The sequence below is a fragment of the Lynx canadensis genome, chromosome B3 (genome assembly GCF_007474595.2).
Source record: "Lynx canadensis isolate LIC74 chromosome B3, mLynCan4.pri.v2, whole genome shotgun sequence".
Lineage (NCBI taxonomy): Eukaryota > Metazoa > Chordata > Mammalia > Carnivora > Felidae > Lynx > Lynx canadensis.
In genome coordinates this window covers 32632546-32656791 of record NC_044308.2, presented here as the reverse complement: position 1 = coordinate 32656791, position 24246 = coordinate 32632546, and the positions used below count along the sequence as shown (strand labels likewise).

At 36.8% G+C, this 24246-nt stretch overlaps 1 protein-coding gene across 1 annotated transcript in view; it reads left to right on the top strand.

Annotated features, from left to right (window-relative positions):
* Positions 1-24246, top strand: part of NEO1 (neogenin 1) — a 193858-nt gene that overhangs the window by 41943 nt on the left and 127669 nt on the right. Inside the window, exon 7 of the mRNA XM_032593504.1 lies at positions 4126-4262. Within this exon, the coding sequence (XP_032449395.1) occupies positions 4126-4262 (137 nt within the window). The remainder of the gene's footprint in view (positions 1-4125; positions 4263-24246) is intronic.

Genomic DNA, 24246 nt, shown 5'->3' with positions numbered 1-24246 from the left:
TAAAGGTCTTTCAAACTTAACGGTACCAAAGCATATTATCCCAATAGAAATAGACAAAACATGAATAAACGTTTCACTGGAGAATATATGCAGATGGCATATAAGCACAAGAGAAGTTGTTTAACATCATTACCATTAGGGAAGTGCAAATTAAAATCACAGTAAGATATTGCTGTGTATCTATCAGAATAGCTAAACTTTTTAAAAAGTGACAGCATCAGATGCTGTCAAGGATGTGGAGAACGGGATCACTCTGACAGTGCTGGTAGGAATGTGAAAATGGTAGGAACTCTGAAAAACTGGCAGTTTCTTTAAAAGCCTAACATTGCAAGTGTAGTGTGACCTAACATTTACACTCTTGGGCATTTATCACATAGAAGTGAAGTTAATGTTCACACAAAAGCCTGTATATGTGTACTTAGAGCAGCTTTATCCATAATAGCCTCAAACTAGAAACAACCCAGATGTCCTTGATTGAGTGAACAGTTAAAACAAACGGTGGTATATCCATACTGGGGAATTATTGCTGAGCAATAAAAGGAACGAACCACTGGTACGTGCAACAACTTGGATGAATCTCTGGGGAATTATGCTGAGTGAGAAAAGCCAATCCCCAAAGGTTATATACTGTATGATACTGTTTATATTACATTCTTCTTGAAATGACAAAATTACTGAAAGGGAGAACAGATCAGTGGTTGCCAGGGGGTAATGAAGAGATGGGAATAGGAGGGAAGAGAGTGCGGCTGTAAATGGCTATAGAAGTGTCAGTATCCCAGTTGTGGTGGTGTATTCTACAACGTTAGCCCTGGGAGAAACTGGGTGAAGGGTACACGGGATCTTTGATCTCTCTTATTGTTTCTTAGAACTGCAGTTACCTCATAGTAAAAAGTTGAATGAAAAAAGCTGGAAGAGAATAAATTTTGTGCCAGAAAGTATATAAGACTTAGCTTTCACCTACCTTTCCTTTTTTTGCTGTTTTAAAGGAAGAGACATCTAAGAAGTCTTTTTGTGCTCTGCATCTTACTACCTTCCATTTTTCTCCAGCACTTTCATGAATCCTCTTTTCAAAATTTTCCCTGTCCACTGACTCCTTCTCTTTTGCCTGTGAAAAGGCTTAGCTCTCTCTCACTGAAATAACAACACACACACACAAAACAAATTAAACAAGCAAATTTCCTTTTGCTTTCTCCTTCTCACACACTCTACCCTAACCTTAAGAATCTTCCTTGACATTTGTCTCTTCCTCAGCTTCTGTCTCTAATTCTCTCTCTCTCCCTCTCTCTGCACCTTCCCTACTCACTTGTTCTCTCTCTCTCAAAGATCTGTTGCGGTACCTCCTAACTATCTCTGAAAGCCGTCCGTGTTGCTGCCACCTTATTCTAAGCTACTGTCAACTGTCACCTCAGTTACTCCAGTGGTCCCCTGTTCTTCCCATACTTACTCTGGCCTCATTCCAGATGCATCCTCACACTCTGGCCAGAGTGATCTTTTCAAAGCTCAGATCTCATAACATCATTGTCAATCCCCTACCCATTTATTCATGTATTCATTATGTATGTATGTATGTATTTTTTTTATTCATTGTTTTTAGACTAAGGACTCAAATTATTAAAATGGCTTTTAAAACCTTGTGTGGTCTGGCTCCATTCTCCTCTTTCTTTTTTTTTTTTTTCTCTCTTAAACCAGGCCACACTAGTTATTTTTAGATCCCCAAATACAGCGTAGTCCTTTCTGCCACTGTACCTTTGCATATGCTAGTCCTTCCTTCTGAAATCTTTTTCTCCTTTTCATTATTGATTAGCTCCTCCTCATTTTTCCGATCTCAGTCCAAAGGTTACTTTGGTCAGAATATTTCTTTATTTCTAATTTCCTGGTAGGTTCTTTTGGTATGCCATTTTGTGGAATTCTCATCTTTTATGTGTGTCTTTCCCACTGAGTTGCATGGGTGCACTGTTGTGTTTTTGCTCACTGCTACATCCCCAGCTACTACCTGACACATAGAGGCATGCCAACAAGTGTTTGCCAAATGAGCAGATATATCCCTCTCCTTACCTTCTCTTGCATCGTTTCTAAAAGTGGTCAATACTTTTTGTTTTCTCTTTACCTCTGTTATTATTGCCCATATTTTATCTTCTTTCTCTTTAATTCTGGACCATTACAGTGATTTTACAATCAAACTTTCTTCTTCTAGTTTTTTCCCCTTCCTCTTCTTCACTAAATTATGTGATTTATCTGCTTAAAAGCCTTTTCCTCGGCCAAAAAAAAAAAAAAAAAAAATTCTTAGCACACTAAGCTCTCTTAGATTGACCCCGACTACCCAGGGATACACACACATACTTCCTTTGTCCAGCAACACTCAGTCTAACTTGGGTTCAGTGACCAGGCATAAACTTTTCACATATTGTTCCTTTTGCTTGTATCTTTGAATTTTGGAGTTCTAAAGACTTGATTGCCATCTTACTGTAAGCCAGTATATCATCGTGTGAACAAGTTAAGTGAATTCTACCAGGCTAATGGACATTCTTCCTCCCAGGCTTCTTTTAAGGGAGTAAAATCAATTCCATTAAGAAAGATTACAATCTGTAGTGATACTCAGTTATGGCAAATATGAGGCAAAACAAGTATCAGGAGTATTTTTTAGCATAACTGTTAGATATAAATTACTATCTGTCAGTTCAAAAGTCCCACACCAACTAGTATTTCAAGTTATGTTCAACTGGGTATCACATGTATATATTGCTGAATTTCCACTTGTGAATGTTGTTTTCCATTTCTTAAGATTAATAGCGATTTTATCTAAGGGTGAAATAGAGGATTTTAATTTTTGTGAATTTTTTCCTATTTTTTGAGGCATGGAATGCCTTTCTGTCTTATCCTAGTAGTCCGTGCTCTGTTTCATGATATGTTGTATTGCTTCCCTATCTCATCACATTAAATTGGGATTTGAGGGCATAATAGAGATGTTTCACGTTGGAAGGCCGCTTGACAAAGTTTAGTTGTGACCTTGCAGGGTATTTCTTAGAGAAGTCGCCAGACCTCATTCTGGTTTTCCTCTTTTTTGTTCAGAAACTTAATCTTGTTTATCAAATTCAGGAAGACTAATTACTCAGGCTAAAAGTGTACTGACATTTAAGCCAGAATAGCACTTTACTTAGGTTAAGAATTATAATTGTAGCACAGAATAAATAGTCATTTCCTCTATTTTTTGCACAGCAGGAATTTTATATGAAAAGCCAAATTATAATCAGAACATTTTTCGTTGAACATAGATACAGATAGGAAATGTGACAGTACTAAAATTTGAGAGAAAAAAATTTGCCTATGAAAACCAGGTTAGACATAGAACCTCAAAATAAAAATAAAATTACAACTCTACAAACTCTCCAAATCAACTAAACTTGTTTACTTTGTAAAAATTTGATGAAAATATTGATTTGTGATTTCTTCCTCAATGTTATAGGATTATTTTACTTTTTCTTCAAATATTCCTTTAAAAGATTTAAATCACTCTGTAGATTTGGATTATAGTGGGCAGCATCCTCGTTGATAAATGGCATGATAGCTGATTCTCGCCCGGCAACCACACCCAGGGAGCTGTTCCCTGGCAACCGTGTTCCCTCCCTTCCCTCCCTTTTTCCTCCCCTTCCCAGCCAAGCCACCACAGGAAACTTTCAGTAGGCACTGTGGCCCCATGACTTTATGTCTCTGATCTGACATTTTACTCTCTCCATTAGTCCTCTCAGTGTGGCGTGCTATAGTGGAGTGACTCTGAGATTGATTCCAGACTTTAAAATTACATAATTTGTAGAAAAACTGGGTAGAGTCGGGAGGCAGGGATGGACTATGAGGAGTGGAATTGGTTACAAAAGTGGTCTGCTTTTGAGAATAATTAGAAGTGTTGGAGATAAGTCACTGTAACATTTTGGTTTGTATTTGTGATATTTATGCATTTAAATATGAGCAAAGCAAATTGGACTAAATTATATTCTGCTAATTTTATGTTAGTCTCAGTCCTTATGTAGCCATATGAATAACCTGTTTAAGTGTTTTCTCTGTTTTATGTGGAAAGTTTCTCAGGTATTATTTTCCCAGCTCTGAAATGTATCAATATTTTTTACACAGCTCTGAAAAATTGGCGTTGCTGGCAGGTGGTAGTCTGGAGATCAGTGATGTCACCGAGGATGATGCGGGGACTTACTTTTGTATAGCTGATAATGGGAATGAGACCGTTGAAGCTCAAGCAGAGCTTACAGTACAAGGTATGTAACCATTTCCTGTATAAATAAATTCTCTGTACTGTATGGGTTTGCTAATTATTTAACATCAAAGTGAAAGAGGCAATATAGGATAGAGTTAAAACCCTGAGCTTTAAGCCAGATTGCTTAGGTTCATACCAAAGGAAATTTGCTTAACTTCTCTGGCCCTCATTTACCTCATCTGTAAAATGGAGATGATAAGAGCACTCACCCCATTGAGGCTGTTTTAAGGATTAAAAGAGTTCGTGTTTGTAAACCTCCTGGCCTATGTGACTAGAATACGATAAGAGCTCAGTTACTGGTATTATCTGTAGTACTAGTAGTAGTGTGGGGAATGCTGTGTTCTGGGGCATCTGGAAGGTTCAGTTCACTCTTCTTGTCACAGAGACTTCTTGTACTCTGATCTAGATCTTGTACTCTGATCTGATCTTGTACTCTGATCTAATACTTTATCTCCTAAGTATTGGTGTTCCCTCCTTTTAGGAGAATAGATCACCCAGGACGGAATGCTCTGTGACTCTCAATGTAACATGGTCGTCTCTCCGATGATTTGATGATGTATTTCTTTCTGTTCAACTAATGTTGGTCATCACAGCATCTCCTCTTACAGGTTCTCTGATTTAGAAGTCAGAGAAAATGAACATGACATGTGCACATAATCTCTTCTTTATCCTATCTCCCTTGCCCTTCCTCCATATTGAAATGTACCCTCAGAGAAATATTTGCTCTCTCCTATGATTTGTCTATACCCTCATTTATCTTGTTTTTTTCTTTTTTTTTAAATTTATTTATTTCTGAGACAGAGACAGAGCATGAGCAGGGGAGGGACAGAGAGAGAGGGAGACACAGAATCAGAAGCAGGCTCCAGGCTCTGAGCTGTCAGCACAGAGCCCGACGCGGGGCTCGAACTCACAAACCGTGAGATCATGACCTGAGCCGAAGTCGGTCGCTCAACCGACTGAGCCACCCAGGCGCCCCTCATTTATCTTGTTTCAAATAAAAATTTTTAAGGACTTTTCTAGTACTTTCAGGAAAACTTACCATTGTTTGGATATGTAGAGGTATGTATTGGTTCATGATATTCGTTATTACCTTGTCTCAAATTGTATCATATTTGATAAAATACTTCCTGATCTGTGGTTTGGGGTTGTCTCATATTTTTATTACAGTTTCTCTTGGTACACTGGTGGGTTTTAGAGTAGGAATCACAATAGTCACATTTATACTCCCAGCAGTCATGGAGGACTCAAATTTGTTTTGTTCTCATCCAACATGGGGCTCAAACTCATGACCCCAAAATCAAGAGCCGCATGCTCTTCTAACAGAGCCAGTCACGCACCCCTCAAGTTTGTTTTTGATAGGAATTGGAGAATAGATTGCTTGGGATCTTATGCTGACAAAAGCACAGAATGTTTATGTTCTCTGTTGCTATTTGTGGGTGGATTCGTAATCTCTGAAAATCAAAAGAGCAATCCTTAGACTATAACTATTACGGTTATTTACATAACTTTTGCCTCAGTTGAGCTCAGCCATTGTTCTTGGCTAGGTGGAAGGTTGGCCATGACCAGTTGTAGAATGACCAATTTATTTCTTTACCTCTATGTGGGTGGGATCATGCAAGTAGAATATTAGTGAACTCCATCGTATTTGGCCCCTGTGCCTCCCTTAGTAGATGTTTTCTCTTTTTGTTTTTACCATTAATCAGATTCTTGGCCTAACACTCTCTTCCATTTCCTACCTGTGCCTCAGTTTCCTCTACTGTGAAGTACCTTGTCGTTAACCTCACATTGTGAGGCATGGTGTTCACCATACATGTCAGTTCCATTTGTCCATGTGGTTATTTTCTCCTTTTTAACTTTTATTCATTGTATGGAATCAAGTTAGGACTCTTCCTGTTAACTTAATTAACTATATTTTTTTAGTTATAATACATACATCTTACAGTTTGTACCAAGTTCCATCTTATTATCTGTGCCTATAGAAAGTACCTTTTAAATGAGTACATTCTAGAAAACTGAGAAACGAATAAGAGTGAGGAAACCTAGGTGTTAAAAATTGTCACAGACCTTCTCTAATCAAAACAGCATGGTATTGGCCCAAGAGAAGTCAACCAAAAGGAATAAAATCTAGCTGTTACAAGTGAATACAGAACTTAAAAATATTATCAAAGTGGGAATTCAGTTCAGAGGGAAAATCTTTTATTTACTAAAGGGTATTGGTATAATAGATTTTCAAGTAGGAGACTATAAAATCGGATCTGTACTTCAGACCAAAGGTCAGAATGTGAAAAAGTGAAGATTATATGGATTAGTGTTTATATTATCTCTGCTGGAAAAGACCATCTCAGGAAAAACAGAAAATAGGATGTCAAGCAAAAACTGACACATTTTGACAATGTACACATTTTTAAAGAAGTTATGTAGAAGAGCCCCTGTAAATAAAGGCTAAATGCAAATGGTAAACTAGGAGAAAATAGTGTAACACATAACTGAGAAAGGGTCAGAATTCTGAAAATGCAGTTTTCAGAAAATGATTTTATTTTTAAATTTTTTTAATGTTTAAATGTTTATTTACTTTTGAGAGAGTGTGCGAGCAAGAGCAAGGGAGGGGCAGAGAGAGAGGAGACAGAATTCCAAGCAGACTCCACACTGTCAGAACAGAGCTCAGTGTGGGGCTTGAACCCACGAACCATGAGATCATGACTTGAGCTGAAATCAAGAGTTGGTCGCTTAACCGACTGAGTGACCCAGGTGCCCCTGGAAAATGATTAAAAAAAAGAAAGAAAGAAAGAACCTAAGGAAAATTGGTAAAGAATATGAACAGACAGTTCACAAAGAGGAGTTTATCAGCCTATTGCATTTCTTCATGAGTAGATAGGAAAAATTAAAAGATACCATTTTCCCCAATGATTATATTGGCAGAAATTGAAAAGATTTTGACCTCCACAGCATGTGGTGTGGTGTTCAGAGTTGAAAATTATTAGTGAAAGCGTCTCAACAGTACAGAATACTGTTGTACAGTAATACGAGCGTTACCTCCTTGGTACTAGATAATTGTATTCCTCAATGAAATTTAAGATTGAATTAGCTTTTTGATACCCTTACTATAGGGAACAACCAAATTCATTTATTAACCACGCCTTATCAATTGTCCACCAGCTCTTTCTCTTCCTCCCCAGCCTCACTTGGAGAGGATGTATAAGGTTCTATGTCAGGTCACTTCACTTCTTGCCTACTATTGATAAAACATCCTGTATGCTAACTTCTCTTTTTCTACCATAGTTTCAGATCGGCTTGAGGCTAATAGTTGTCCTAATTCCTGACTCACAGAATCTTTGAGCATAAGAAAATGGTGGTGGTTTTATGCCACTACGTTTTGGGCTATGCAGCATTAATAATTTGGGAAAGTTCATTATTATTTTTTAAAAGGCTAGAATCAAAGGAAAAGTATATCAGAGATAACCCAGAACTAAAAATTTTGACCAAACCAAGTGTGGTGGTAGAATAACATATACCATTTGATGGAGAATTATTGGAAAAGACTAACCAAGAATTGAAAATAAGCATGATAAATATATTTCAGAAGATTAGAAAGATATTAGCAATATATTTGACATTGATAGGATACTGCAACAAACAAATGAGTAATTTTTTTTGTTTTTTTTTTTTGTGTGTGTTTTGTTTTTGTTTTTTAAAGATTTTGTTTTTAAGCAATCTCTACACCCATCGTGGGGCTCGAACTCACAACCCTGAAGTCAAGAGTCATATACTCTACTGACTGAGCCAGCCAGATGCCCCTAAACTGTTTTTTTTAATAAGTGCCTGTGAAACAGTTACTAAAATGTGCCACATATTGAGCATAGAATAAATCTTAACAAATTTTAGAGAATTGAAAGTCTATAGATTTGACTACTGTAGAATTAAGTTTGGAACTAATTACAAACAAAGTAACTTTAAAAAATGGTAACTTGAAGATCTGGTAGTGTTTGGGCCTTAAGTGAATCACTTTGAAATAATCCATGAGTCAGGAAAGAAATGATGAAAATAGAAAACAGTTTGATGAAACAGTGGAGGTGTGACCTATCAAAACTTATGGGATACTTACAAGACATTTATAACCTAAGTACAGGTATTAGAAGAGAAGAAAGACTGAAAAATCAGTGACTTAAATATCCACCTCAAAAAGCTAAAAAAAAAAAAAAAAAATAGCAAACTTAACCCAAAGGAAATAGAAGAAGGGAAGTAATGGCAAGAGCAAAATTAATAATATAGGAAAAACCATTCAAAATGGAGAGTTTCAACAAAGTCAAAAGTTGGTTCCTTGTAAAGCATAAAAACACTGATAGACACCTGACAAGACTTAAATACAAGTCTTGACAAAGGTCTTTATTTAGACCAAGAGTGTGCAAAACTACAGCTTACAAACCAGATCTGCCCAACTGCTTGTTTTTGTATAATAATAGCTAAAAATAGTTTATACAGTTTTAAATGGTTGAAACAGGATATTTAGTGATATATGAAAATTTTATGAAATATGATTTTATTGTCCATAAATAAAGTTTTGTTTGGTATACAGTCACATTCATTTGCATACTGACTATGACTGTTTTTTTTTTTTTTTTTTTAAATTTTTTTTTTTTAACGTTTATTTATTTTTGGGATAGAGAGAGACAGAGCATGAACGGGGGAGGGGCAGAGAGAGAGAGGGAGACACAGAATCGGAAACAGGCTCCAGGCTCCGAGCCATCAGCCCAGAGCCCGACGCGGGGCTCGAACTCCCGGACCGCGAGATCGTGACCTGGCTGAAGTCGGACGCTTAACCGACTGCGCCACCCAGGCGCCCCTGACTATGACTGTTTTTAATGGATTTGAGTAGTTGTGACACAGACCACATCACCCACAGATTCTAAAATACTATCTGGTCCTTTTCAGAAAAAGTTTAAACTCTCGATGTATACTCTGTAAACTCTTACAAATCAACAAGGTAAACAGGTAAACAAAGACAGATAAACCAGTAAAAAATCAGCAAAAGACTTGAATGGCTACCTCACAGATCTTCAGGTGGTTATTAAACATTTGCAAACGTGGTTTATTATCATTAGTTTTCTGATATATGCAAATAAAAGCTACAGTGAGATACTGTTGTACTCCAGAGTGGTTAAAATTAAAGAGATTAACAACAGGAGGTGTTGGTAAGGATGAAGAACACGCTGATGTAGTGTTATTAGGACTATGCATTGATGTAATCATTTTAGAATACTGTTTGGCAGAATCTACTGAAATTGCACACAAACATATTTTACGATATGATGGTGGTATTCCTAGGAGTATACTTAACAGAAATGTGTAAATATATGCATCAAAAAAAAAAACACATGATAATGTTCTCATCAGCTTTATTCACAGTAAATAAAAACTGGGAATAATTACAACATCCATCAACAGTAGAAAAGATAAGTAGTATTTTTAATCCTACAGTGGCATATTATCATTGACAGACCACTGCTACATTCAGCAACATGGATAAATCTCACAAATACCATTGAAAGAAGGAAACAAGGCACAAAAGAACACATACTGTATGAGTCCATTTATCTTTTATTTATTTATTTTTTTTACACTTATTCATTTTTGAGAGACAGAGCACAAGCGGGGGAGGGGCAGAGAGAGAGGGAGACACAGAATCCGAAGCAGGCACCAGGCTCCGAGCTGTCAGCACAGAGCCCGATGCGGGGCTTGAACCCACAAACTGTGAGATCATGATCTGAGCCAAAGTTGGATGCTGAGCCACCCAGGCGCCCCATTTTTACAAAGTTCAAAAATAGGCAAAACTAATCAGAAATTAGGATAATGATTACTTTTGGACAAGGTAGTGACTGAATATGGGACAACAGGACCTCTGGTGTGTTCTGTTTCTTAATCTGGATGGTAATTAAAATAATTGAACATGTACTGTTAATGTGTGTCACATGAGGTTTTCTCTTTTTTATTGTTTACAGATAAGAAGTCATTATGTACAGAAAAAGTTTGGAAAATTTTATTTTGAACTTTGTCCCATAACTGAAAGTATTTTCTTTTTCAAATGGGGTAACCAGTTTATGAGAAAGAGTTGGAGATTATATACATAAATATTTATATAGTTGTTTCTATATATGGTCATACCTATCTGACTTCTGTTATTTTTTAAGAAGTTATAGCCGCAGGAAATGCCATAGTGAGTGTTAATGCAGAAAAAGGTTATAAGTTCATTATTCATCTGTTAAAAATTTCAAGTGTATTTTTTTTATCATTAACTCTTGGGATTTCTACACATGCTGTGACGTGAATTAGCCCATCATGTATTTCCTGTCATCTCAGATTGCGGATAACACCCATTGGTCATGAGTTGTTTTTTTTTTTTTTAAGAGGAATTTTTCCTTTTCTCTTACAACATTCATAACAGTCTGTGATACGCATCTCCACTCCCTCCCCCATGCACAAAAGAAGAAAATTTTCCATTTGTATCCTTGTGAGATAAATTGATAAATTCTAAATTGGCCACCTCCTTGACTTTGTCAATACTCATAATAAATGTGTCACTGAAGTTTAAATTCTACCATCTTTCTCTGAAGTCAGAGTCTAATGTCATTCTACATTTACCCTTCTACTCTGCCTGCTCTCTATCCACATCAAGACATTGATCTCCTTTTCTGCCAGTCTGCTGCTTGATTTCATTTCCCTTTAGTTCATAATGAGTTACAATATTCTGCTCTCATTTATTAGAACTCTCAGTTCTCTTGGCTTAGGATAAAATAAACTCCTTGTGGCATATTTATAAAACATTACCAGACCTGGGGCACCTGAGTGGCTCATTCAGTTGAGCGTGCGACTCTTGATTTCAGCTCAGGGCATGATCCCAGGGTCACGGGATCGAGCCCGCATCAGGCTCTGCATTGGGTGTGGAGCCTGCTTGGGATTCTCTCTCTCCCTCTCCCCAAGTCTTTCTGTCTGTCTGTCCCTCTCTCTAAAAAAGAAGGGAAAAAAACAACCAGACCCTTCATATAAAGTCAACTTTTTCTTTTTTTTTTTTTTTTAATGTTTATTTATATTAGAGAGCATGTGCATGCATGCACAGGTGAGGGAGGGGCAGAGAGAGATGGAGATAGAATCTGAAGAGGCTCTAGGCTCTGAGCTGCCATCGCAGTGTTCAGCTTGGGGCTTGAACTCACGAGCCATGAGATCATGACTTGAGCCAAAGTCTGATGCTTAACAGACTGAGCCCCCCAGGCGCCCCTAAAGTCAACTTTTTCATTGTTAACTGAGAGACACCGGAGAGTAGTTAAGAGCAGTCTTTGGACCCAGCATGCTTGGATTCCAGTCTTACTTCTTTCGCTTACAGAAATGAGAACACGGGCAAGTTATGTAACTTACCTTTGTCTTAGTTTCTTTTATCAGTTCAGTAAGTGGTTGCAAGGAATTGATTAAATAAACTTCTGGCATTCTTCCACCTGAACCTGGGATGGAAATAGAGGTCATCTTTACCAAACTGCATATTGTTTCCTGAACATACTATATTTGCTAGCTGTATTCCCCTGTAGCCTCACACCCTCAGCTAAAATTTTCTGATAGTCCTTCAAGATTAGTTCTAATCTTAACCTTGCTGTCTTTTCACAACCATTCTCTTACCCTCAGGTAATTATTATGTCTCTCTCAGTAGTTCTCTTTTTACCAGTGTTTCTTATTGATTTGTTTGTATGCCTTTTCCCACTACTGTTAGACTGGGGTCCTTATCAAACAGGGACTGGTCTTAATAATGATTTATCATAATGGATTATCAGTAAATAATTGTATGAATGAATGAAACTTTGCATTGAAATTCTGAAATGTGAAAACTAGGATGAGTTCATGTTTGTGGTTACTTTATTACCCATGTTTTCCTTTGCACCTTGTTTTTTATAGACTTGTAGTGTAAAAAATTAGGATTAAAAAAAGTCTTCTAAGGACACCTGGGTGGCCTAGTCAGTTGAGCATCTCACTCTTGATATCTGCTCAGGTTGTATTCTCACAGTCATGAGATTGAGCCCCACCTCCAGCTCAGCACTGACAGCATGGAGCCGGCTTGGGAATCTTTCTCTCACTCTCCCTCTGCCCGCTCCCCTGCTCACATGCTTTCACGCTTGCTCTCTCTCTCTCTTTCTCAAAATAAAGAAATAAACCTAAAAAATCTTATAAAAGCTTATCCTGGAGAAAGATGAATCATTACCCTAATTTATATAATTGAGGCCATAAGTGCCACGTTCATATATATAATGTTTATAAACAGTGCTTTATTGTCTTTATTGCCATTCTTGACTTTTTGATGCCTTCCATAAGCCAACATAAAACTTGAAAGGACCAAAGCCAATAAAGATGAGCTTTCTTCCAAATGGCTGCTTAAAAACACTTATATTCCTGGGTGGCTCAGTTGGTTAAGTGTCTGACTCTTGATTTTGGCTCAGGTCATGATCTTGCAGTCTGTGGGTTTGAGCCCACAGTGCTGACAGTGCGGAGCCTGCTTGGGATTCTTTCTCTCTCTGCCCCTCCTCTGCATGCATGCACGGTCTCTCACTCTATCAAAATAAATAAACTTTAAGGGAAAAAAAATCCTTTATATTCCTTATTTGCTGTTGTAGTTCAAGACTGTGTGCATTGAATCCCTTCGTCTTTACTTCCAACCCCATGAGATGCTCCAGTACTTTGTCTTGATAACACTGTATTATCCTGCTTCTCCTTTTATTTGTCCATTCCTCTGCTTTTCTTTTATGGACATCTTTTCTTCACTTCAGTGTGCTCATTAAAATATTAGTGTTCTGCAAAGTTCTGTCTTTAACCTACGCCTCTTTGTACTCCTGGCTTCTGGTATAATTGACATCGCAATAACTCCCAAATTCCTATAGCAGACCCCTTGCTTATCTTCAGACAATTCCAGTTGATGTCCTTCAACCTTTACATGTCCAAAACTGAACTGAACTTTCTTCCTTCAAAATCTTCCTCTGATTTTCTATGTATTAGTGGTGTCACTGCCCACCTCTTCACTTGTGCTTGAAACATGGGAATCATTTTTGATCATTTCAATCTTTTTTATTTCTTCTCACTTCTAATTCATTAGGTTCTTGTTGTCCTTGTCTTTACTCACCTAGTTCAAGTTCAGTTAATCTCTTTCATAGGCTGTCTTAGTATCCTAACTGGTCTTTCTTGTTCTAACCTGGTTTTCCATCAAATCAGTTTTATCAGAATGGCAGAAATGACCAAAATCCTTCCATTAAAATCTTGGAAAAATAACTGCCACAGATAAAAGTGGAACGTATAAATGAACAAGAATGAAAAGAATGCCTCTGTTGAAAAAAAGGGAAAGAGAAAATAGTCTGTTTTAAAAAACGAGATGAAAATGGAAAATTGACCTGAAAAAGTTCAACTTCGCAAATAGTAGAGAATGCAGATTAAGGTATGGGCCTTTCTTGGCCCATAGTGCCGTATATGTGCTGCTGAAGCAAGCACTTTTTTTTTTTTTTAAGAGAGAGAGAGAGAGAACACAAGTCAGGGAGAGGGGCAGAGGGGGGTGAGAGAGAGAGAGAAAGATATCGAGAGAGAAAGAATCTTAAGCAGGCTTCATGTTCAGTGTGGAGCTCAACATGGGGCTCGATCATGACTTGAGCCTGAAGTCAAGAGTCGGATGCTCAACTGACTGAGCCACTCAGGCACCCCTGTAGAGTTTTAAAATAATAATCTACTCTTGGCAAAATTGTAGTTAAGTGAGGATTCTCATACATTGCTGGTAGTAGTACACATTGGTGTAATCTTTTTGTTAAGGCAGTTTGTTAATCAAAAGTCTTAAAATTTGCACATCCTTTGGCCCACAGTTCTACTTCTAGTAATTTCTTTTAATGAAGTAATCTAGGATGTGTGCAAAGATTTATGCATAGAAATTGCAATGATACATATTTTTTGGAGTGATACATATTTAATGGAGAATTATAAACCACCTAAATGGCCAACAATAGGTGATTGATAAAATAAGTTTTGTCCTATCCATATATCAGAACACTGTGCATGTAACAAAAATCATATTTTATAAGACTATTAAGTGGCAAGATCATATGGTTTGAATACATTAAATAATATTTGTGTCATAGTTACGGTATAAATTGGGTCATACCTTTGACTTTCATTTACAAATTACCACAATTAGCAAGAAGCCTTAAATGTCTTCCTTTTGAGGTCTCATATGTAATTTTCAGAATATTGGATGTTTACTTATCTTGATGTGGTCATTTTTCTTCTAAATGCCAAGCAGAGAGAGAACTAGAGTCTGAGTCTGATCAGTTCCAGTATTGCCATTGCTTCTTGTTTTTTTTTTTTTTTTTTTAATTTTTTAACGTTTATTTATTTTTTGAAAGCAGACACAGAGCACAAGCAGGGGAGGGGCAGAGAGAGAGACACAGAATCCAAAGCAGGCTCCAGGCTCTGAACTGATAGCACAGAGCCCGACGTGGGGCTCAAACCCACGAACTGTGAGGTCATGACCTGAGCTGAAATCGGCTGCTTAACCCACTAAGCCACCCAGGTGCCCTGTTTCTTCTTCTTTTTTTTTTTTAACGTTTATTTATTTTTGAGAGAGAGAAAATGAACGAACAGGGGAGGGGCAGATAGGGAGAGGTCAGCTGAGCTGTCAGCACAGAGCCTGATGAGGGGCTGGAAGATCATGCATGCAAGATCATGACCTGAGCATAGTGTCTGACGCTTAACCAACTTAGCCACCCAGGCGCCCCTAATATTGCCATTGCTTCTTAAGGTATTATAGCTAGCTAGCTTCTTAGAAACCCCATGTGTTTCTTTTCTTTGTGCTGTTCCTTCTGTGTAGTTTTCCTCTTTTTACCCTCTTGCCTGGCTTTTCTCAGAAATCTCTGAAACTCTTGCTCCCATTTACTCCCTTTGTTTGCGTGGGCCCATTTTCTCTTACTTCTTCCATTACATATTCTGATTTTGCATATATACCTTGCATATATCTTCCTCACTTGTTACATTTAAGTTTCTTTTTTTCAGTTTGTGTATGTTTCTTTCTTGCCAGTTCCTTGAAGACAGGTCTGCATCAGTTTCAATTTTTTGATCCATAACACCTAAATATAGTGTCTGACACTACATTTTTAAAAAATGTTTATTTATTTATCTTGAGAGAGAGAGAGCGAGTGTGTGAGCCAGGGAGAGGGGCAGCGGAGATAGAATCCCAAGCAGGCTCCACACAGCCAGCATGGAGCCTAATGTGGGGTTCAATCTCATGACTTGAGGTAAAATTGAGAGTCAGCCTCCCAACCAGCTGAGCCACCCAGATGCCCTCAACACATTTTTTTTAACAGCAAATGGGTAAGATACTTGGACATTTTTATAATATGCAATCTATATCCAGAATTTTTTTATAATTTCACTTTATAGATGTTCCATTTTTGAAGCCATTGCTGTAAGTCAGAAATTATTTTATAATCTTTATTGGGACCTGAATCTCTTTGAATTGGTTTGCAGTTCTTACATTTTTATCATACCAGTGGTCATGTTAGCTTTCAGGTAAATCCCGTATTTTACAAGCTTGAAATAATTTTCTAATAGTTATGTAAATTTATTCTGAAGTACAACAGCCTCATTTCCATGGTAACTAACCACCTTCAGGAGATAACCTGCAGGTATAATAGAAGAGATGAGGAATATCCACATGAAATAAAATGAAATATGATGTAAATTTAGAAGCTAGATTTATGTGGAATACAGATGCATGTTTCAGACCACGAAAATACTACAAAATAGAAGAGCCATTCATATGTCAAAAGATCCTGCCTGTTTTGCTGTTTGTGCATTAGTCAAAGTGCAACATGACAAGAAGAATTCAACTCTGTTGTGCTTTTATGTTACCAAATGACCCTAATTAGGAGGAAGCTTTGTGGGACAAATAAGCAGGAATCGTGGTATACAAATAGATCCCTGGTTTCTATAAGATCACTACGAGATCAGGGACACCTGGGTGGCTCATTTGGTTAAGCGTCTGACTTTGGCTCAGGTCATGATCTCACAGTTTGTGAGTTTGAGCCCGTATTGGGCTCCGCGCTGGTGGCGTGGAGCCTGCTTGGGATACTCTCTCTCCCTCTCTCTCTGCCCCTTCCCCGCTTGCACTCTCTCTTTATCTCAAAACAAGTAAGTAAACTTAAAAAATAAATACATACATACATACATACATACATACCACTTAAGAGACCAGCATTACCTCATAGAAGGAATATGATATGATGAAAAGAGCTTTGTTTTTGGAGGCATGTCCCTGTTTCCCAGTCTCTGGCCATGTCACCTTGGCAAATTAGTCAGTTACTTGAGCCCCATTTTTCTTATTTGTAAAATGGAGATGAGAATGCCTTCTTTTTGGTGATGAAGTAAAGAAGATGCAAATACAGTGCCTGGTGCTTTGTGGGCATTTAGTGAGTTGCCTCCACTAATGTCCCTGGGGTTTAAAGACTCTTTCCTTTCTATCCAAATCGTCTTTACTTGATTCTTTCTTTGATTTCTTTTTTGTCTATTTACCTAGATTCTACTTCCTCCATAGATTATTCAAATGGACATCTCAGATGACTTTCTGTTTTGGTTTTGTCCCATTCCACAACCATCAGATACCATTGGCTCCACATTTTGTTATCTGTGAGCCAGGCCAGTGGCACTCCACTCTTAAGCCCAATTTAGCTTCTTAGGCTCTCTTGCTTATCTACCCTGGCAGATTGGACAAAATATTAGTATACACTTTTTATTGTTTGTTTAAAGAACATAAGAATTGCAGTATTTGGGCAAAGTCATTTAGCTTACTCTGGGTCTCTTATTCATTAGTTTTAGCTATCTTTTCTTGAATCTGTTATACATTCAGTCTTTTCGAGTGAATGTATTCCATATAGCATTTACTGTCTTACTAGCTATATTTCTTTTACTTCGAAGGGTGCTATTGAATTTACCAGATTTGGTAAAGAGATCCATGCCAAGAAGAATTTTAGTAATTTCAGTTGTATTGGCAATAAGCCTCTCATTAAATATATTGAATCTCCTAAACTTCCCATTCTCTTAATTTTAGTTGTTTTTCTCTTTCTTCATTAAAGACGTAGTAGCTGGAATTAGGCACGACAGGAAAAGTGGAACAACTTGGTGAATTAAAAAATGCCACCTTCTACTAAAAATTGAACTCTCGGAAGCTCCAGAATGGTCAATAGAAAGATACCTCCTAGTTAGAAGAATATGTAGGGCAAGTTTCTTCTTCATTGCAGATTTCTTCCGTGTTTATCCACTCCCACCCCCCATCATTAAGTGTTTATTGTTGACACCTTCAGGTGAACCCAGTTTATGCACAGGAAAGGAATCTTACCCCAACCAGAATATCTTATCAATACGGCACAGTTATCCTCAGTGTATCTGAAAGCTAACTTCCCTGCAGTGATATAAATTGTGAGAATAACTTGACAGCTTAAATGAAATTAAATCTGTTCTGCATTTTCCCCAATCCCCATTGTAATGGATAATGAGCACTTTATTGGTCTTTTTGTCCAGAGAAATTTCTGAAGGTGAGATCATGTCAGTGCTCTTCAAACTTTTTGGAGGTGGGAGGATGGAGGGAACTCAAGGAAGATTTACTTTCTAAGCAAGAAACTTAAAATAGGTAAACATGGAACTTCTCTAATGGAAGCTAAATAGGAAGGGGATAGTCTCCACCCCACATCTCCTCCATTCTTTGTGTTAGTATTTTTCTTGTCCGTGATTACAAATACAGCGTTTCAATGACCATCTTAAAAGTAATATCAAAGTGGGCGGCTGGGTGGGTCAGTCAGTTAAGCATCTGACTTCAGCTCAGGTCATGATCTTGCAGTCCATGGGTTCGAGCCCCGTGTCATGCTCTGTGCTGACAGCTCAGTCTGGAGCCTGCTTTGGATTCTGTGTCTCCACTCTGCCCCTCCCTCGCTTGCGCTCTGTCTCCCTCTCTCTCAAAAATAAATAAACATTTTTTTAAAAAGTGTTATCAAAGATATTTTTCAAGCAATATTTATTCAGTACTTCAAGTTAGGCATAGGGCAGAATCTAGTGTTACTGGAGATAGAATGGCAAATGGGTTGCAGTCTTCATCCTCAAGGGTACAATAGGTGACACAGTGAAGTCATTAGGCATTTCTAGCCCAGGGTGATAAAAGCTGCGATATTATGTGTCAGCTTTGTCTCTGACACTCATTCTTGTCTAGTTGATTTCAGTGACTCTTGCTCAGAAAGTAGAAGAAAAAACATGACACTAGATGTTTTTAACAGATGAATCTAATTGCTTGAATTCTTGACGTCACATTGTGAATCAGAAATGGACAATCAGTCCAGACTTTAAGCATTGTTTTTTTTTTTTTTTTTTTTTTTTTTAACAACATGGATGGGGCCTCAGGGTATTTTGCTAAGTGGAATAAGTCAGAGAAAGACAAATACCGTATGATCTCATTGATACATGGAATCTAAAAAAACAAGACAAAACAAAACAAACCATCAACAACAGAAAAACCTGAATTCATAGATACAGAGAATATCTAGATTGGTAGTTGTCAGAGGTGGGGTGTGTGTGTTTGTGAAATGGGTGAAGGTCATTGGTACTTGTTTATGTGAGGCTTCTTTCACCAAGCATAACATTTAAAATTCTTTCACATTGTTGCATGCAGTAGGAGTCTGTGTCTTTTTGTTGATAAGGAGTATACCTGTTGTGGCTGATCTTTCCCCAGAGTGGTTGTACCAGTTAATATTCCTGCCAACAGTGTATGTGAGTTCTCTTTGCTCCGCATCTTAGCCAGCAGTCTTTTTAATTGTAGTCATCCTGGTGGATGTGAAATGGTATCTCTCTCGCTTTAATTTGCATTTCCCTGATGATTAATGATGTTGAGTAGTTTACCATCTGCTTGTTGGTCATTTTTGTATCTTCCTTTGTGAAATTTCTAAGTTTTTTAGAGTATTGATTTTGTATGTAGGTGATGCATCTTATTTATTGGTACCTGAAAGATGTGGGAAATAGAAAAGTTAAAATTTTTTTTTAAATTTTTTCTTATTTAAAAAAATTTTTTTAATGTTTATTTTTGAGAGAGAGAGACCGAGCAGAGCATGAGCAGGGGAGGGGCAGAGAGAGAGGGAGGCACAGGATCTGAAGCAGGCTCCAGGCTCTGAGCTGTCAGCACAGAGCCCAATACGGGGCTCGAACCCGTGACCTGCGAGATCATGACCTGAGCTGAAGTCAGATACTTAACTGACTGAGCCACCCAGGTGCCCCCTAAAATATTTAACAATATTAATTTCAGGTCTTTGCTTTATATGTCTTTAGAAAAGTTGAATTTTAGCTATCACTACTACTTCTATTATTTTTGGATTTGGAATTTTTCTCAGTATAGCTGTTTGAATTTCTCTGGAAGAAGCAAAAGAATAATGTCAAATGTGCTATGAAATATCTGTAAATTCCAATTCAATTCCAATTATGTTTGCCTCTGTAAACTATTTCATAATACCTGTACCTTGAGTAAATAATTAAATTGGCCTAGTATATTAGTCTTCATCTAATTATAAGTATTTTAAAAAAACCTAATTATCAAACCTAATCCTCACATTAGCAGAGGTAAAATACCATTTTCCCAAAACCCTTGAGAATTTTTTTAAAGTGTATTTATTTATTTTGAGAGAGAGAGAGAGAGAAGAGGAGAGAAGAGACAAGAAGAGAAGAGAGAAAGGGGGAGAGAGAGAGAGAGAGAGAGAGAAAGAGAAAGAAAATGAATCCCAAGCAGGCTCCTCACTGTCAGTGCGAAGTCCGACCTGGGGCTCGAAGTCACGAACTGTGAGATCATGACCCAAGCCAAAATCAAGATTTAGAAGCTCAACTGACTGAGCCACCTGCGTGCCCCAGAGAATTTTTTATTTCTATACTTGTGAAGTAAATTATTTGTGAAGCATTGACCTTGAGCTCTAGATTAAAGGGAGCTGTAGAACATACACTACATCACACTAGTGTGTTCAAGTGAGAAAGTAGTAATAGCAAGTGCATTGGCCAGAGCTCTTATCGTCTGCCCTTCTCAGGGGATCGTAAGGACTAATTTCCAGTGATTGTGTAACAGAATTATACCTATCAATGCATTTTACATTTTGAGGCTCTAAAGGGATTTAATAGAGAAAGCACATGTTATCATATTTGACTCATAAATGATGCTCCACAAAATTTAGTTTCCTTTTCACTTATAAAACCCTAGAGGGGCTATTGTTACTAATCTACTGATTGATAAAGCTTCCATAAGTCCCCAAATTACATTTTCCTCTTAAACCTTTTTCTTGGGATACTGAAAATTGTTGCTGCTGAATTTTTAAAAAAATTGTAACAAGACAGTGGAATTATGAGACATTTTTATGTGCCAAGAACTTTTATCATATTGGAAATATCAAGCACCTTTTATTTTATTCATAAAATATAATCTATACTTTATCACATTTACATTGTATGAGTATACCTGGCAAATTCCTTAAATGCCTTTTGTATTAGCAGAGTTTTCACATGCATATGTCTTATTTCCTTTCAAGGAAAAGTAATTTCCCTAAAGTCACAAAGTGCACTTGAAGGCAAAGCTAGCAGTAAAAGCCTGGAACTTCTTATTCCTAGTGTGTTCTCTTCAAGCAGTGTATACTACTTCATGAGGGTCTTTATTCTCTCCCAGTGCTTTTTAAACATTTTTAACTACTACAAATAGTAAGAAATACATTTTATGCCACAACTCAATATATATATTGGATCCTACACCTTTCTATTGATCTATATCTATTACGTAGACAGGTTATAGATATAGGTAAATACAGATATATCTGTCTCTGAAGCAAACATTTTACGAAACAGTAACTACTCACACTATGTAAGATGCACTGTTTTCTGTTCACCCCATCCTCTCTTCCTGTTCCGTATTTTTAAACATTGATGTCACGAAACATCAAAGGAAGGGTCAGCTAACAAAGTAGTAGTGGGCGAGTCCACTCTGATGGGAAGGAGGCTTGTATCACTGACATTGTGGAGAATTGCTGGCACATGGTGGTAATAAAAAGCAGACCAACTTTAACTTTACGTTGGTTTGATTATTGTTTTTAACCTCTACAGACTGTCCTTTCTCAGTTTCTGCACCAGAGTTGACTATGCCCACTGGACTGCCCTAGGTACACCAGTGGGTCAACGGTTTGAAAAACAGATATTCTGCTTTGTACTAAACTGCCGAAGCTTGTGATTTACTGAACTTCTACAAGAACTAAAATGCTTATTTTCAGCTGCTGTGTAGAATTTTCAAATAAATATATTCTTATTTGCATATGGACAAAGGAAGCAAGGATTTTTCTAAGCTAGGCCAATTTGGAGAATTTTCATGAGTAGTAAAGAATGAAAAATATGCCAGTAGCAGTTTGATAAATCAGGAACATGTTTAAGAACAAGCTTTTCATCTTTGGAGATGAGGAATTCGTTCACAATAAGCTTAATGATCATTTACTGGGTTTGATTGGATTATTCTTCAGCAAACTGTATTCACTCATTCAAGGTTTCTGTAATGAGATTATAAAATTATTTCTCCAGAATGTAAATTGATATTACAAAAATAATTTCATCACTTTTTTAGATTATAAGAAATAATCGATATTATATATTCCCTCTGTAAAACCAAAAGAAATCTGGAAAGTTAAGAAAAATAAGTCACTTATAATTTCATCACCCACAAATAGCATTGTGGTTAACATTTTAGTTTATATATATTTATAAATTTATTTAGTTTATATATTTATTTTAGTTTATATATATTGGTGAAATATATTAAGTCATCAATAAATCCATGTTTCTTAAAATATGAAATGATACCATTAATTCTGATTTTGGCATGTTTTTATTGGGTATCATGGTCACATCTTTCTGTGTCAGGACACACAAATGTACATTGTATATAGTGGTTTACAGCAGTCAGTAAACTTTTCTTAAAGGACTGGATAATAAGTGTTTTAGTCTCATGCACCTTTTGGTCCCTGTCACAAGTACTCATTTTTGCCATTGTAGTAGAAAAACAGCTGTAGACTCTACCTAAACTAATGAGCATGACTGTATTCCAGTAAAACTTTATTTGTAAAAAGGGAACATACTTTGCTGACCCCTGTGATAACAGTATTCCAGTGTTTGCATGTGTTTATCCAGGTTTTTAATAAATATTTAGGTGGCTTCTAGTGTTTTGCTATGGTAAATTACACTGCTATAAACGTACATATCCACTTGTACACTTTATCTTTTTATGATTATTCCTAGGACTATTATTGCTAAAATAAAAGGTATTCATGTTTTAAATATTGATACATCTTGCCAGGTTGCCATTCAGAAAGGTGGTATCACTCTGTTTACTCCCTAGTAGTGGATTTTTAATTCAGAAGAGATTTGACATCTTTCAGATTTTTTTTGACTTTTTATTTTCTTTAATTGTCCATTCTTAATGGACAGTGTTTGGATTATCTTTTATTGACTTGTAGAATTTTTTAATGTATTCTGAATACCAATTCTTTGACATATGAATTACAAATAATTTATTCAAATATTTCACCTGTATTTTTTTAACAGCTGCATTGAAATATAATTGACATCAATGTACTGCATACATTTACAGTGTACAGTTTGATAAATTTTAGGTTTACATGCATGAAACAATGACCAAGATCTAGATAATTAACTTATTCATTACTCCCCAAATTTTCTGATGCCTCTTGGCACTCCCACCTGCCCTTCACACACCCCTTATCTCTAAGTAACCAGTAATCTACTTTCTGTCTTTATAGATTAGTTTATATTTTCTGGAATTTCACATACATGGAATTGCATAGCATACACTCTGTTTTTGTCTTATTTCTTTCAGCATACTTATTTGAAAGCAGCCATGTGATTGTATCAGTGGTTTGTTCCTTTTTTTGCTGAGTAGTATTCTAATGTATGAATATACCATAATTGTTTATTCATTTTGATGGACATATGAGTTGTTTCCAATTTTTAGCAACTTAAAACTGCTATGAACATTCCTGTAATTTGTCTTTTAATTTTAAAGTGTATTTTATCATACAGAGAATTTTTATTTCTTTGTAGTCAACTATGTTGGAATTTTTCCTTTTGGAATTATATCTTGCTCCCCCTTATTCAAAAACATTCTTTCCCATTTTCTTCTATTGCTTTGTAGTTTATTTTTACTTTTTGATTTTTGATCCATCTGGAGTTTTTCTTTTGTTTTGGTGGTTTTTGTGGGGATTTTTTTGCTATATGGTAATATTTCCCCAAATGGATTACGTGTTTCCCCACCACTGTTCTTCCTCCCCCCCCTAGTTATTTGAAATATCACACTTTATAATCCAGATTTCCAAATTGTGTAGGTCTTATTTCTAGACTCTGTTTTATTGATAAATTTGTCTATTCCTACATCAATACTGTACTGTCTCAGTTATTGTTTAGATATTTTGTTAAGAGGATCCCCTCTCATTGTTATTCACAAAAAAATTATTTTTCTCAACATTTTTTCATCTAGATGTACTGTGGAATCAGCTTGTCAAATATTCTTAAAATTTTTCTTGGGATATTAAATGGCATTTTATTGAATTTGTAGATTGACTTTAAAAGAGTTATGGGGGGCGCCTGGGTCGCTCAGTTGGTTAAGCGTCCGACTTCGGGTCATGATCTCGCGGTCCGTGGGTTCGAGCCCTGCGTCGGGCTCTGGGCTGACAGCTCAGAGCCTGGAGCCTGCTTCCGATTCTGTGTCTCCCTGTCTTTCTGCCCCTCCCCTGTTCATGCTCTGTCTCTCTCTGTCTCAAAAATAAATAAATGTTAAAAAAACTAAAAAAAAAATAAAAATAAAAGAGTTATGGTTGACCTTTTGACACAAGCATGTCTGCCTAGCCAGGTGTATG